This window comes from Fringilla coelebs, assembly GCF_963513975.1.
Source record: "Fringilla coelebs genome assembly, chromosome: 3".
Classification (NCBI taxonomy): Eukaryota; Metazoa; Chordata; class Aves; order Passeriformes; family Fringillidae; genus Fringilla; species Fringilla coelebs.
Genome location: NC_140030.1, coordinates 109,115,192 through 109,131,739, shown reverse-complemented (window position 1 = coordinate 109,131,739; position 16,548 = coordinate 109,115,192). Strand labels below are relative to the sequence as shown.

The 16,548-nt window shown below is 52.0% G+C and overlaps 1 protein-coding gene across 1 annotated transcript in view; it reads left to right on the top strand.

The window, feature by feature from the left end:
* Window positions 1-3,392: 3,392 nt before the first annotated feature.
* SLC24A3 (solute carrier family 24 member 3) overlaps window positions 3,393-16,548 on the top strand; it is a gene marked incomplete at both ends in the record, with an annotated part of 99,422 nt that continues 86,266 nt past the window's right edge. The window contains one exon of the mRNA XM_084202951.1: window positions 3,393-3,525. Within this exon, the coding sequence (XP_084059077.1) occupies window positions 3,393-3,525 (133 nt within the window). The remainder of the gene's footprint in view (window positions 3,526-16,548) is intronic.

The window sequence follows — 16,548 nt, the reverse complement described above, 5'->3', positions numbered from 1 at the left end:
TCCAAAAGGACAGAAAACAGGATAAAAATTGGCATCTGACCCAGGGAAGCAGTGCTGCTCCACCTGGAACCTCAGGGACATTGCTGCAGAAGAAGCCCCAGTGCTGGTGCTGCATCATCCTCGACAGGAACACTCAGCCTGCAAGCCCCCATGCTTTAGGCCTTTTTATTATAATAAATGCTGAAATCACTTTAGTACCAGGAGTCTGTTCCCATTTTTAACAGCTCTGCCTGGGAGCAGGTCACTTGGGCAGGCTTTCTGCTCGCTGAGCAGGCAGGAAGGAGAGAGCAGGGGCAATCAGCAGCGTGTTAAATTGCATCCTCTCTGTGGCTTGCAGAGGATGCATGTGTGTGTCTCAGGTTTGTGGCTTAACCAGCTGGTTTGGGCCAGCCCCTCTTACCTCACAGGAGAGGCAACCATGCCAAGCCACCCTCGCTGCTGATTTTAACCTGGAACTGGAGCTCGGCCACAGCCCTGGCACCGAGCTGCTCGGGGAGGAGGAACAAGTGACTAACACATCCAGCAGCACACACCTGGGGTGAGGGTGCAGCTTTTTGTGTAGGCAGACACTGGGAGGGAGGGCACAGGAGCTGTGATGCAAAGGTAGGGCCCAGGACTGGAACCCAAGGCAGGGAACCCTTCCCCTGTCCTCTGAGACCCAGCCGGAGTGCCGCGGGCGGGCCCCCGCAGCAGTTCCCTGCCTGTGGAATGCAGCAGCAGTGAGACTTGGTGATTCTGCCACGCAGGTGCTCTCTGCTGGGCAACACTGCCCAGCCCCAGCCTCATGGTGCCCCTGTCTATGTTTGCACTCTGAAGTGCAGCTCCCTTCAACCCTTCAAACTGGCTTGGGGTGCTGCCTGCCAGCTGGGGATCACCCTCACTGGCAGCTGGATTCTGCCGGGCCAATGTGCATTGATTGTGCTCTGCTTGAATCCCAAATATTTTTCTCCAGGGTTGAAAGCTCTTTGTGAGCACAATCTGCAAGTCCAAACAGAAGAAAAATCTCTGTTTGGTCTGAAGCTCAGAACTTGGCGTGGCTTCTGGGGGAAGATGCCAAGTACGCGAGGGCTGTTTGCTCTCCTTGCAACAGTCACGACTGCTCCTCAGCTCTGCTAAGGCACATCTGGCTGTCATCTCTGCACATCTGTATCCTGTGATTGACACAGTTTTCTCCCAGTGCTTTATGTGGTTTTGCACTGTGGAAGGAACAAAAGCGCATCTTTCTGCCCCTCTGAGCGCCAGCTCTGTGGGAACCTTCCCAGGGCCCCTCTGCAGAGCATCCGTGGCCCTTCGTGGAGAAAACTCTGTGTGTGCATGGCAGAGGGGCCACAAAGCAAACCCTGTAACGCTCATCAGCATCCTAGCCACGTCTGGTCCTTAGCAGGCTCTTTTTTTGTGCAGAAGACTCCTGGAGAAGGTAAATATAAAGTGTTTCTTTCAGAAGAGTAGCGTCCACCAGGGTTCCCTTCCTTCTGTTTCTTCCAGCAGACGGAGCCGCACAAAGCCTGCTCCACCCACACACCGGTTTATCGGTGGGAGAGAGGAGGGAATTCTCCTGTCTTCTGCTCCCCAGAAATGCACATGCTCCAGGAGCTAGTACTCACTACACTAGTAAGGCATTTGCTGACTTACTTTGTGATTCTGAGCGGGAAATTTGTTCCTGAGCTTCCCGGATAGTGAAGACAAGTGAGCTCAAGAGAGTGAGCTCTCACCTGGTATTTACAAGCAGCCCTGCAAAGTGACCAGAAGAGGCTTATGATGGAGGCATGAATAATGATTTTGCAGTGACTCTCGGGGTCACACTTTCAAGAAGTTTTAGACTTCAAAGGGACATTTAAATTTAAAGGGAGTACTTGGGGAGCACTTGTCACAGATCAGCAATGGGGGCTTTCCCCCCCAAGCCCCTCTCACCCCGCAGTGGGTTGATTGCTTTCCCATGGCTTCAATAGGTGACAGTCAGGATCTCTTTCCTCAGCTGTAGTGTTTGACAGTGTTGCAGGTTTCAGAGTTGTTTACCATGGGATAAAACCTGCCCTGCCAGGGGGAAGGGAGTGTATCCTACCCAGAAAAAACACAAACCAAAACAAAACCCTTCTTCCATAGTTGTATCCTAGGCCAGTTCTCAGCTCCGTTTACTGTCAGGGTGGGAGCTGGCTCTGCCTACCCCGGGCCAACAGAGACACCTGTGTTGTTAAAGTTGTGTGTAGGAGCATAAGCAGTAAATATGTAAGAGTAGAGTTGGAAACCAACATCCTGGTCAAGTTCAGGACTGGCAGAAACCCTTTCAGGAGAGGGTGGGTGCACGTAGTTTGTTGTTGCCCCAGAATGAGACTGTCTTTATTGAGAAAGGTTGGTAACTGACCAAAACTACTGACAGCGATGTTTACTTTCATTTCAGTCCGTGTCCAGCGTGCCACGGCAGCTCTTGGGGAGCAGTCAGACCTCAGGAACAGAGGTACTCGTTCTGCTGTCCTATTCATCTCAGCTGAAGGTGTCTCTCCAGCCCAAAAGGTCGATCCCTTGTGAAACTCCAAGGCCCCTCCTGGCTAATGGTGTGTCTCCACAAGTGTGGGCCCTGCAGGGGCAGCTGTTCTCTGGTGTGTGCACAACGCTCCGGCTTCAGCACAGCCTCTAGGCCATTGTGCCAATGTTCCAGCAGCAATTACGATGTTACAAGAAAGGGGGGAAGAAAGGTTCTGGCAGGCCCAGGTTCCTCGAGCGTGGCAGCCCCAGCAGAGGAGGGCTGGGGTGGCTGTGTGTGGGCTGTCCTGTGCCAGAGCAGGTGGCGTGTGAGCCGGAGTGCCAGGGTACCCAGCAGAGTGATGGGAAGCAAGAGGGCTCACACATGACCGGGAAGAAGGGCAGGTGGCCGCTCACCCGGCAAAAAGTTCAGGGCAGAGTGTGACAAACGGGGAAAAACCCCCAGCCACCCGCAATGAGAAACCTCCCGGCTGTCTGAAAGGCGTAGGGGTGGCAGCGAGGGCTGCCTCCCGCTGTCCCCGGGACCACAGGTGAGGGGTCAGCGGCGCGCTGGGGCTTTTCCGTGTCCAACACCGCACCGGCGGTACAGGCCGTACCCCGGGCGATGATGCCGCGAGGTCCCGAGCGGTGGCGGGAGGTGCGATGGGTGCGATGGAGCGACGCGGACCGAAGGCGATGCCAGCCAGCCCCCTCGCCGCCAGGGACCCGCAGGCAGCGGGCAGCGGTGACCGCGCCGCTGCCGGGCCCGCTCCGAGCGCTGCCCGAGCAGGGGCCGAGCCCCGCCGGCCCCGCCGCCGCCGTGCGGCCCCCGCCCCGTCCCGCCCGCGGTGGGCGGGCGGAGGCGGCGCTGCGGCGCCCGGCGGGGCTCGGCGCGGCGCGGGGAGCGGTCGGAGCGCAGCGGAGCGGCCGCGATGGGCGCCCCGGGCACGGCGGCGGAGCGGCGGCGGCGGCGGCGGGGGCGGCTGCTGCGGGGGCAGCGCTGCGCGCTGTGCGCGCTGTGCTCGCTGGCCCTGCTGCTGGCCGGCTGCGCGGCCGGGCGCGGCGGTGAGTGCGGGGCCGCGGCGGGGGGCAGCGGCCGGGCCGGCCGAGCCCGGCTGCGGAGCGGAGCGGAGGGCGGCGCCGCGGGGGCCGCGCCGGCCGGGGCTCCCTCACGGGGTCCGCGGCGGGGCCCTCCCGAGCCGGGGCGTTGCGCGCCGGAGGCGGCCGCGGGAGCGGCGCGAAACTTGGCGGAGCTCGGCGTGCGGAGCGGGGCCCGGCCGCCCCGGGGGTCCCGGCGGGCAGCCGGTGCCCGGAGCCCTCCTGCGGAGCCGAGGGGGTGCCCTGGCCGCCGCGCTTGGGCTGCGCTTGGGCGGTGGGGAGCGGTGCGCGTTGTTGCTCTGCGGAGCCGCGAATGTAAGCAGAATTTAGGCAAGGCTTATTTGCCTTTAAGAAAAGAAGAGCGTACGCCTCCGTGACTCGAATTTGCTTTTTGAATAAACAGACGTGTCTGAAGGGTTTCACGGTGTCCAGCATGGTGTGAGGAATGCTCTGATGTTCAGAGAAGAGCACAAACACGGCTTGAACGCAGTGTTTCTTGTGGAGTATAACGATGTTGGGATGTGGTTTTAAGATTCGGAACTCTTATGCCCTCAATTTAATCGAATTGTCTTTTTTTTTTTTTTCCCCCATGTCTTCTAAAACTTACACTTTTTCTTACAAACGTGGTGATTGCTTCCAAGAAGTAAGGCCAGGAAAAAACATGAGCATCATTGTAAGTAAACAGGAGTTTATGTATGTACTGAGGTATATTCAGGTCTGCCAGCATGGAAGATGCAGATGTGTGACACCAATATCCATCCTTCCTTTACCTAAACTTCAAAGGCTGCCGGTGAGAAGGGCTGTGGTGCTGGGGCCACACCTGTGCTCTCTTCCCCCTTCCCATCAGCGGGAAGATGAAGCGTGCACTCCTCTCTCTTCAGTGTGGTGCTCTTTCCCATCCTATGTTTTGGGGTCCCTGCCTGTGCAGAAGGAGCTCCATGTGCTGCTGTAAAGGCTGGTGCCACCGGTGTGTTTGTGCTCTGCCTGAGCTGCCAGAGTGTTCCCCAGCTGGTGCAGCAGACTTGTGTCAGGGCTCTAGCTGCTTTGCTTCACTTTGGGAGCCTGTCTCACTTTGCGATCAGAGTTTGCTCAAAGTTAATCCCAGAGGTGAGGAATGGCGTTTGCCACGCAGAGCCAGGAGTGACAGGGGGAAGAATCATGTCACAGGGAGAAATTTTCCACAGCATCCACTGCATCTGCTGGTGCTGCATGGGCCCAAAGTGAGCAGACTCCCAGGGAAGCCTTGGAAACAGCCTGATGCTCTCCAGCATTTGTGTTGTGCTCAGGAGGTGGAAAAGTGTATTTCTGTGTAGTTGTTTCAGTATTTTTCCCACATAAAAACAGCACTTAGGATCCACAGTGTAAACTTTTGACTAGACTGCGGTGCTTTTGTGTTGACTGGCATCTCTCTCTCTGCTGCTCTGGCAGGAGGCTCTGGGGTGGTTTTCACTGTGTGCTCTTTGGAGTGCACGTGGCATATGCAGCTCCCAACATCCCTGATGCCAGAGGCACCGATGGCAGTGTGAGGTTGGGCACGGTGCTGCAGTGACTGCTGCTCCATCACCTCTTTGCATGATGCACGCTTGTTTTGGGTGCTGGATCTGGAGGAGCCAGGCTTTTGGGATCACTGCAGACCTACCTGTGTGTGTGTGCAGAGGGTGGTGGGTGCCAGAGCCTCCTTGTGAGGTGTGTGTGCTGGCACATCTCCACAGGAAGCAGGCAAGAGGCAGGTAACCACAGCAGTCTGGTGGCTCCATCTGGAGCAGGCAGCTCTAGGGGACAGGGCATGAGCTCTGGGACTCTGCTCTGGTAGCTCCCCCTGCTTTTCTGAGGGCCTTAATCAAAGCTCTCCATGTCTCATCTGGCTGGGTCGTGAAAATAAGGCTGTTTTGTGAAGTGAGTTTGAGATCTCCTGATGCTAAATGATGTGTAATAACAGTGTTAAAACATTATAGTGTCCTGTGAGGCTCATTCCAGTGATCTCTATTCCACAAGGGTCAAGCTTTTGGAAATAGATATGGTGCTAAGAAGAAATCCAAGTTCACACTGTTTGTCTGGGCAGTGATCGTACAGCTGGGGTGCCCCTTTCTTGCTTGCTGGCAGTGTAAGTCTGTGCTTCTGCTCTGGCATTAAGGAGGTCACACTGGTAACTGAGAGGTGTAACTGAGACCAAACACAGCCCTGCAGACCCCAGATGCAGCTGCCAACCTCTGGCTGCCTGACTGCCACCCATGCAGAAAGGGTTGAACAAATGTGAGGTTGGGTTTATTTTTTTCCCCCCTTTTTTATCCCCCCGTCAGTCTGACTCAAATTCTCTATTGTAAAGAGAGGGAGGAGTGGAGACTTCATTATTTGAGACTGTCTTCTAAATTGTAATGATTCAGGTTTTTCAAGGGAGGCTTCTGAGTCAGGCCTTTTACCAGTTTGCTGTCACGGACAGCAGAAATAGCAGGGGCATCAGTCAGTGGGATTTTTCTCTTCTCTTTGTGTCTGTGTCTTTGGCAGGATGGTGAGGAAAAGCTGGGTCTGATTCTACAGCCCTTACTCATGGGGATGGGCACATCCAAACGCATGGAGTTGCCTGCGTGATTCAAGTGTGGAAGATTCAGGTTTCTTTTAAGTCTTGTTTTAACTTGATGGGAGTGAAGTGTTCAGCATGGTGGAGCAGGGCCTGCCAGATGAGTTTTGACTGGCTCTGAGACTTACCCTAAAAACGAAGCTCGGGCTGTTTTCACAGGACCGGTATTTGCCCGGTCCTTGTGGGCTGTGGTGTGTTGAAAGCATCCATGTCATGGAAACACACTCTTAGAAAGCCTCTGAGCAATCCTGGGTGGTGTGATGTCAGATGGGGAGCAAAGATCCCAGGCACATCCGCCTTCCACCCCTGTGCTGGTTGGAGGAGGTGGCAAGGCTGGAATGAGCCACGTAGGCTGTTTGCTCCTGACGGCTTCATCACGGGCCCTGCCTCAAAGGGCTTTTCCTTTCAGATCTCCTTACTGCCAAAATAAGGCAGAAGAACCTTGGTGGGACAGATCCCGGTCCTCTAGCTGAGAGTTGAAGTGAAAACTCCCTGACTGGAGTGTTTTGGTTTGTGTGAACCAAGAAACCCAAACCGAACTTTAGAGGTCATGCAATGAAAGCGCACAAAAGCAGTTGTTTTCCTCACTTCTTCAGCGGAGCGTAATCCTAGCTTCAGCCTGAGTAATCCTAGCCCAGATGTATTGCTGTAATCGTTGGACCCCTGGATATGGGAATTTACCCTCACAAACTCGGGAGAGGCATCAGGCCAGAGCGTGGTATGTGACCTCTTTGGCAGGGAGCGTGTTTGGCCTTGCAGGAAATGACTTGTTCATTTATATGGTACTTGTTCAAGGTCCTGCACCCACAGCTGACTGAGACTGAGCCCTCGTGTCGAGCAACTCGGAGAGCAGCAGGGATGGGACGTGCAGTGCTGCTTGCAGGGCTGAGGGGACCTGACCAGAACCGTGCTTGGCTGGCAGCATCAGCTTCAGGTGCCAGCAGAGCAGGGCTTGCACACCTGGCCGTGGCTGGAGACCTGCCTTCAGCCCTCCCATATCTCAGGGTCTGTGTGCAGCCCACTTCATTGAAGTGCTGTGGGAGTGCCAGGCTGCATGCCAGGCTGGCTGGCTTGCCAGGGCTGAGGTGGGCTCTGGCACAGCCCCTGGAAGCGCAGGGTCGTGGTGCTCAGGATGGCGATGCGGGATCCTCGGGATGCTCAGGAGCTCTGGCTGCAGCAGGGTGTGAGGGCAGAGGGCTGCTGGCTGCCCCAGCTGCTCAACAGCAGAGAGAACACCAGGCTGGCAGAGGGTGAGTTGCAGAAGGACTCAGTAGCTGTTGTTCCTTTGGCTTGTGCTGCACACCTGCCTGTGCTGATGGAGATGTGCGGGCTCAGTCCTGCCCCGTCCATGGCTTTTGGCTGCTCCTGCCCTCATTGTTGCCTCCTGCCTGGCCTCTGGTATGGTAGTGGCCCTTAGCTGAGTCTTTCCATCAGGCTAACCCAGCAGAAGACTAGCCCAGGATAAATAAAGGAGGTTTATTGTCAACTCAGAACAGTGAGATGACTTGGTGAGGGCCATTAACAGAGAGCCCTTGGGTGGTGGCTGTGGTCAGAACAGCAGAGCTCATGAGGAGGGGGCATACTTGGTTGGTTCTGTCCCAGCCCTTTCCTAGTACTTCCTTCCTGCTGCTAATCTTCAGAAGTCCATAATTAGAATAGGCAGGCTGGTCACACTGTCCATTTTTGGTCAGAGATGCTCAAAAGACTTGGCTGAACCTGTCATACATTCATGTGGCAGGTATTTGTGCCTGCATCCTCTTGGGAGGATACAGACATGAAAAAATCTGTGCTGGTATGGGACTGGGTCATTTAGGAGATCAGCATCCAGCCCTGCCTTTGGAAAACTCCCCTCACCCTGGACCTGACCTGCTTCTAGGTGTAAGCCTGTCCCAGGGTACTGCACTCAGTTTTCTCTCTGTTCTTTAAATTGATGGCAACTCTCTGGTAGTTAGGAAGATCATTGGCTTTTGTCTGGTTTCTGTTCCTTTGGAGTGGTTTAAGTTACCCCTTCTGGACTTCCTGTTGACAAGCATAGAAAATTTAGTTTTCATAAATCCTTCCCTAATAATAAAAGCTGAAGCAAACAGCCAGGTTTCGTGAAACCTGAGCTTGAAAATGTCAGAATTTTGTGGTTTGGAATGGAAACCACATGAGGTTCACAGGAGTGCAGGGTCTGAGGGGTGCACCTTAGGATTCAGTGCAGCAGCTTGGTGGTGGGAGCTGTGCTGTGCTGTGCTCTCTCTCCCAGCTCCTTTCACAGCCCACAGCTGAGCTACAGCAGCACATTTTTAAAACGAAATTTAGAGAGTTTAAAGCTTTTACTCTTTTTCTAGCCTTGCCTTTCTTGCCCTTCTCTAGAGCAGTCTTTAGGCTTGGGGCTTTGGAGAGCCCTGGGGATGTTGAAAATCTTTGTTCCGCTCTGGGTTTTATCAGCAGGAGCCAAGTCAGACCGATGCCAAAAGCCGCTGGTAACCTCATCCTAATTTTCTTCCGCTGCTGTGGCTTTCTGGGCAGGAGTGGTCAGGCATGCCCAGGTGTGGGCAGCGTGTTCCAGGTCCTTCCATGGTAATCATCCCTTCCTGCAGACATGCTCTCAGGAGAGCAGGGCTGCACGGTGAGTAAATCCTTGTGGCTGTGCGGCATTACTCACAGCATCAAAGGGAAAGCCTGTGGAAACAAGGTGGTAAATGTGTGTAATTTGCAGCTCATGAATGAGTTCTTGGCTGACCCTACAGGGATGCAGGTGTTCTGTCTTTCCTCCCTGTGGGATCCTTGCTGGACTGTCAGACTCCTGCAGCCCTGGGCTGCCTGTCCTTGTTACTTACTGCCAAGGGCAACTGGATGGGGAGTTTGCGGTGAGCTGGAGATCCCTCGGGGCTGGATCCCTCTGTCTTGTCCCATGGCAAGGTTCACGTTTCCTTTCCTTGCATCGCCTCGTGCAGAAGGCCAGGTCTCCACAGCAGTCAGCAAAGGAATGTTCAGGTGAGACTGAGCCCCAATTTTGTCAGCTTGGGACCCATAGCAGTGGAGCAGCTGGGACAGCGAGGTGGCCATGGGATGAGCCTGCTGTGCCCAGGAATTTGGGAAGATGTTGAGGCCTCCATCACTTTTGGGAGGATGTTGAGGCCTCCATCACTGATTTAGGAGGCAGCTGAATCAGAGGACCAGCTGTACCTGGTGAGACAGGAAATAGGTGCAGTCCCTGTGTCTGTACTGTTGCATGGCTGGACTTCAGCTTCATGCTCAGATTTAAAAATAAAGTGGGGACAATCTCCAGATGATAAGCTTTGCCTTAGAAGCAGTCTGAGAAGACTCTGGAAATAACAGGATTTCTCAGTGTGTTTGATTGTTGGAGGAAAAAGAAAGGAAGGGAGTGGGACAGGATGTTGCATCCAGCAGAAAGGGCTGGACTCCAGGACAGATTAAAGACTGAAGCTTGAGGTGAACTGGAGATGTTTAAGCTGGGTTTTTCTTGCTTTCTTTTTGGTTTGTTTGTTTGTGGGTTTTTTTCTTTTTTTTTTTTTTTTTTAGGTTTGATGTTTTGTTTTTGTGGGGTGGGGTTGGTTTTTTTTTTGTATTCCTGGGACTAGTAGCATTGTACCAAGGACTCCAGGGAAAGGTCCTGGGCCTTGTTCTTCTGGAGGAAGGGAGGCACTGAAGAGGAGTCCAGATGTGGTGTCTAGGGAGAAAGCTGTATGAGACAGTACTTGCTGGGACTTTATTTGCCTTTTATGGACTCTTTTGGCTGACATGGAATGTCATCTGCCTATAAGCATTCCCTGTGGGAAGCAGATGGTCCCTGAGTCCTAGCTGGGACCTGGGAATAGCCTGGAGGAGAGGGGAGCAGGGTGTGCCTCCAGCTGTGTGCCCCACACTGTCCTCCTGCTCAGCTCTGCAGGGCCAGGGCACGGCTCCTGCTCAGGATGTGAGTGTGTGTTGGCAAGGGGAAATACCTTCTTTTAGCAGGGGAAAAACCCTCTGGGGCACAGAGGAGTGTCAGATGGGGTTTGGAGGCATGGGTTTGGTTGTTTTGGGATATTCCTGTGCCGAGCTTACTAGCCAAGCAGCCGTGTAAAGTGCTGGGATGCACAGCCTGGCCTGACCTCACTGGGCTGGGTTTGTGTCCACGGGCAGTCGGGATCAGGGCTTGCCTTGCAGTGTGTCAGTGCTGGGGTCCAGTTCAGGTGGTTACCCCAGCCCTGCCCCACTCTGGCCATTCCTCAGCCCCCCATCCTGCCAGGGGAAATGGGGTGAGCAGGCGTGTCTGCAGCCTGTGAAAGAGGGAAACTGAGGCACGAGAGAATCTGTGGGGTTCTCCAGGCTCGGGAGTGACAGGTACTCAGGTGGAGCTCTGGTCCCCAAGTGTTCTGCCCTGTCCCTGTGGATTAGCCCTGGGAAGTGTGCCTGTCCCCGTGGTGGCTGAGGGATTGCAGTGCACAGCAGCAGCAGGCATTCGCCTCTCCAGTGAGAACTGCAAACAGATTTTAATGGTTCGATTGGGAAAGAGCTTGCTGAAGTCCAGGAAAAGAATCTTTTTGATATGCAAGCCAAAAACATGCTAACTGAGCTACAAACAACTGAAGGGTCTGCTATTAAAATCATCCTTATTCAGAGATAGACTCAACTGGTTTTTTTTCCCTAAGATGGCCAGAACATCCTGTAACATAAAGCAGGAGGAGAAACGAGCCTTACATGGACATTCCTTTTTCCTCTGACAAGACCTACCCTCCAATTCTCAGTGCACCTCTACATTTGATTTGTGTGTTGTTTGTATTTGATTTGTATGTTGTTGAGAGGATGGGGCAGTAAGAATCTCTTGTAAAAATGAGTGTTGCCTGTGCTGAGACAGTGCAGCAATTCACTTCAGGGGGAGCTGGTCCCAGCCGTACACAGCTCGCTCGTTCGGCAGGTTCCATCAGCTGTGCTCACAGCAAGGTGCTGCTGGCTCTGTGCTCCAGCTGGGACAGCAGTGGCATGGCAAGAGAGGCAGGCAGCACTTAAAAACACCCTCAAGTTAGTTAACTTTGCTGCTGGCTGTTGACAGAGTAAAACAAATTGAGTTTCGTGTTCTTTGGATTTGTTCTTGCGCTAAATCAGAGGAGGCAGCAAATCAAGCTTGTTCAGAGGTGGAGGAGTTGTCCAAGAAAGTAACTGAGTAATGCAAAAGCCTCTTGAATGAAGAAATGATCCAAAGGGAGGTTGCAGGGGTGCCTGTCTCCATAGCAGAAGCATCTTTGTGGCCTCCTCTGGACTTGCTCCCACAGGTCCATCCATCCTTCTGGTGTCGGTGGCCCCGGAGCTGAATTCCAGGTGGGGCCTCACCAGAGCACAGCAATATTTTTAAAGCTTTGATCATAAGGCTATTTAAAAAAAAAGATTTCCCCAAAACCAAACCAGGCTTTTTGTTTCCCTTTATGAAAACCATGTACTGTCCCAGGGAAGCATGAGCTCTCTTCTTGCCCCCACTCGAGTGCCCCTGGGCCGTGGGGGTGGCAGAGCTGCTCGGGAGAGGGAGGCTGAGGACCCGGGGCTCGGGCTGGCATCTCAAATTGTTTAAATTGGCTGTGGTGGCACGGTGCCAGCTGACACCAGCTGAGAATCTGGACAGAACAACTTGTCCAAGGTCACCTCACGGGCTGAGAGTAGAGCAGTGAATTAAACCTGGGTCTGCAGTGTCTCACTTCAGGGTAAATAAAGAATAAAGAGCTTCTTGGAGGGTCTGCCTGGCTTAAAGCCTTATAAAGAAAGGACTGCCTCAAACACTTGATTCTGGTATGATGTGGAGTGCTATCCTTTCCTTCCAGGACCTCTGGTTAAAAACAAAAAGTTTTTTTTCCCCCTCTATAGTATTATTTATTTCCTTAAAACACTTGGTAGCATTCCAGGCTGGCTTCGTTTCTCAGAGGAGGGCAGGGGTGCTGCTGGGGACTGGTACCTGCTGCCCTTGTGCCTGTCTTTTCCAGCAGGTAGGGAACATTCCCAGGTGGAAGAAGTGAAAGTGTAGGTGCCAGTTTGGGCAGGGATTGCATCCATGTTATCTGCTTTTAGGGGCAGTTCAGGGGTCTGCTAAGGAGCCTCTACAAGCTTCAGCCTTAGACAGATCTCCCTTGAAAGGCTTCAGCAGCTTTGTGCTCCTGGGCCAACCTGATAAGGACCAGTGCAAAATCTGCTGAAGCCAGGGATAGTTTTTGATAGTTCTCAGTATTGATCTGTGGTGATTCATGAAGAGCTTCCTGGATGCATCCAGAGAGGCTTTTTCCTTGTCCCTTTCCTTGTCCCTTTCCTTGTCCCTTTCCTTGTCCCTTTCCTTGTCCCTTTCCTTGTCCCTTTCCTTTCCCTTTTCTCTTTTCCAGCTAGCCCAAGCTGGCAATTTTAACTGCAGTGTGCCTGGCTCCAGTTCTGTGATTCCCAGGCTGCTTGGCTGTGTCCCTCTCTTCCCTGACTACCAGATTTATTTCTAGATATGTTTGCTTACTCCTAATAAATGTAAGAAAGAGATGTCCTGAGGCTTATATATATATTTGTCTGTAATTAAGGTAGGATTAATTGCTTAAAATTGTGTATAAGGGCCTGTTATGAGATCAGCAGATAGGAGCATGGGATAAAATGCATAATGAATACATGATGTTATAAATAATGGACACAGCCAGTGTACTGGCATCCCCGAAAGGTAATAGCTCTTTCAATATTTGATGGAGTGGCTACCTGAGGGAAAACTCTCTCTGTCACTAAGGTGATGTTCAGCTTGGCTTGGGGACACACAGGTGGGTCTGAAGGAGGGCAGGAACCCCTGTGCAGTGGGGGGCACTGTTTGTGGTAACAGAGGGCTGTGGAGCCAGGCTTTCCACCAGGATGCTCAGTGGGGTGGGCGCTCCCTCCTGCTCTCAGAGCCACCAGATCCTTGTGCTGGGATCAGGGAACAGGACCACAGGCACCCTGCAACCTCTGGAGCACCTTGCTCTCCCATGTTAATTCCAGCTGTTGATTCCTGGGAGCCAAGCTGCATTGGTGCCAGGAGCTCATTTTCCTGGGGAGGAAGGCACAGCATCAGTTGCAGGCTGCCCTTCAGCATGTTCCCAGCACTGACCAGAATCATCTCAGGGCTTTTCTGAGCAGCTGCAGGAAAAGGGGAATTTCCAGGGCCTGGGTTCACACCTCTGTCCCCAGCTGCTTGTTTCACAATTCCCAGCTCCTCCACACTCCTGTCCCAATGTATTTTATCCCTTTCACTCTGTCCCTGCAGCTCTGCACTGCCTGGTGAGGGCTGGCTGTCAGTGAATTTTCCCGAGTGTCACCTCAAGTTAGGAGTGCTTTTAGGCAACAAATCCAGACTTGGTACCAAACAGGGGGGTTAGATACCAGAGCCAGTGTCTTGTCTGGGGCTGAGACTTGTCTCTGTTCCCCAAGTGCCTTTCCAGCTCTGTGGAAGCAGTAAATAACAGCAATTAAACAAATACCAATTCCAGATTCATGTGGTGGTGGTGCAGGGAAACACAAGGGGAAAGGAGATGTAAGGCAAAAGGACAGAAGAAATAGTCTTTTTATCCCTCATGCTTGTTTACTTTTATGCAAGATCCAGTTTCTTCATCATCTTTTGTGGAGAAAAGCATGAAAAAATCTCTCTTTTGTGATGTTTCCCCTATCATCAGAGATACCAGAGTGGGAGCCAGGGCTTGTGACGGTCTTTTCTTCCTTTCCTTTTACTTCTGGGAGGGGTGGCTTTTTCTAAGTGCCCTTTCCACTATGCCATGTGGCTCTAAGCCCTGTCCAGCCTGACCTTGGACACGGACAGAAAATGGTCAGGCAGAGCTACAAGGGTGTCACTTTTTAATTTAACTGGAATAAAGTCATGGTTTCCCCCATTTTTTTTTTTTGTTTTTTTTTTTTTTTTTTGGTGGAAGAGATGCTATGTTTCTTGTCCCAGCACATTTTTATGGTATTTTCAGCCTAAATTTAATTCTGCAGAATTCTGTTTAGCTAGAAGTGTAAAAGAGAGCAAACCAAAATGAAATATTTTATTCCACTAAAACATTTCATCTGACCCAAAACCGTCTTTCCTCCCACTGTGTAGGCTCAAAATTAGGAGAGAAATTCAAAAACGTGGGGGAAGGAGCAGTGGCTGTTCAGCTCCTGATCCCAAACCCCCCCAGTCAAACCCCAGGTATTCACCCCTGTCACAGGGGCTTGAAATACAGTTTGTTTTTTCTCTGCTTTTAAAAGTGAAAAACTGGGGTTTTTTTCACTGCTTTTAAAAAGATAAATGCCTTCTCCAGAGAGTTAGCTCTTTCTGTAACACGTTACCCAATCCTTCCCAGAAACAAGGGTCTGTCTGGTAACAGTGAGGCTCTCAAGTGCTGCTTTTCCAGCCTTGTAAGGTCATGATTGCCAGGTTCAAGCAGCCACAGGATCTTGGAATGGTATAAAAAGTAGCTCTGTTAGTGATGGAAAGTCAGCTGGAGATTAATTCATTGCTGCTCTTTTTTTTTTCCTCGCTGTCTACCATGAAGAAGGGAAATGGTGATGGATGGTTTTGATAGGGATGACCCAGATGTGCAGCCACCTGTGGCACAGCCTTGCTGCTGTGACTCCTGCCTTCTGTGAGCAGGGTTTGCTAGTGGAATGTGGGAAAGGGAGAGAGCAGGGGGGCTGGATGTGCTTTAGGATTCCCTGGCATCCCTCGCAGGGAGCAGGGATGAGGGCGAGATGCAGAGGAAGGAGTTTGGTTGGGGAGAGGAGCTGCCTCAGGGACATGTTGGAAAGGGGAATATGCTCTCCATCTCCCTTTTCTGCCTCTGAAAATTTACCTTTCTCTTTATTTGGGGCAGGGGGGAAGCGCTGGCGCCTGTGAGGTCCCCAGGGCAAGGTGAGAGATGAGGAATCTGACTCTGTGTTCTCAGAAGGCTGATTTATTATTTTATATTATATTATATTAAAGAATACTATACTAAAACTATAAAACTAGAGAAAGAGAAGGATGCAGACAGAAGGCTTAACAAGAATGAATAATAAAAAGTTGTGACTGACTCCTCAGGGTCTGACACAGCTGATGGTGGTTGGCCATTGAGTAAAAACAATTCACACGGAACCAATCGAACATGCACCTGTTGGTAAACACTCTCTGGACCACATTCCAAAGCAGCAAAACATAGGAGAGAAAAAGTGAGGTAATATTGTTTTTCCTTTTTCTCTAAAGCTTCTCAGCTTCCCAGGAGAAGAAATTCTGGTGAAGGGATTTTTTCGGAAGATGTGACAGCGCTGTGCCAGCGAGCTCTGGAAATCACGCCTGGCAGTGCAGGGCTGTGAAGCACAGAGATGGTGCCAGCAGTGCCCAGACTTTGCACTGTGCCAGGTGAAATGCTAATGAGATGAGAGTGGCAGCAGGGAGTGAGATATCCCTGAGAAACCAGAGCAGGGAATCACAGTATCTGGTGCTGTTGTACAGACCAGTGGGAAGCTGCTGCCTTGAGAATTATCTGAATTTGGGCAGGGTCACAGGGGTATGTGTGTGGTAAAACTGGGGAGTTTGTAGAAGCATGAAAACATTGTTAGGAGAAGGAAAACCCTGTTTCCTTAAGAGAGGAGCCGAGTCAGATGAGGCTGTGATAGGGAGAAGTGAAAAGTGGTGTTTTTTACCAGGTGCAGAACTTTTTTACTAGGTTCTTCCTTTGGCACTTAGGTTTAGATCAAGAGGAGCAGAATGGTCAATTTCATGGTCAAGCTGATACAAATACTAAAGAAAACATAAATTTCTGCACAAACTGGTAATGAACAATCATGGAAGCTTGGAATAATCACATATCCAGTAGCAGTTTTTGGCACAACACAGAAGGGAACACAAGACAGAATTTTATCTTCACTTAACTAAGCCTAATCCAGCAATCTTTGGGATGCAGGAACCAAGGAGTTCTTGGGGAGTCTGTTCATCTCTTGCAGGGATACTTTTCCATCCCCTGGTCTGCTCTGTGTGAGGTGGTGCAGGCACTTCACCTGGAGCTTGATGAGCCCTGGGTGCATTTCTGCTGAGCTCTGTCTGTCCTTGAAGTTTCTTTGCTCTCAGGGTGGAGCAGAGGCAGGCCCCAGCAGCATGCGTGTGGAAATTTCACTTCCAGAGGTTGGGCAGCTTTTCAGAGTTAAAATAAACCAAAAGTCACATTTTGCTGTTGCCATGAGAACTGTGGAGCTGTTGTTGGACCTTCGGAGTGTGCTCTGCCCTCCCGACTCCAGCTGGGCTTTGTTGAGAGCAGCGCTGGGCTGGGAGGGGCAGGAGCTTTGTGGGACCCTCAGGGGGCTCTGTGCTCCTCGGGAGGGAGCTGGGGAGCCTCCCTGGAGCTGTGTGAGAGCTGGAGATTTTGTGGGGGCTGTGGGGTTTTTTTTCTACTGGTGGTCACACAAGAAATATGTGAGAGGGTGCC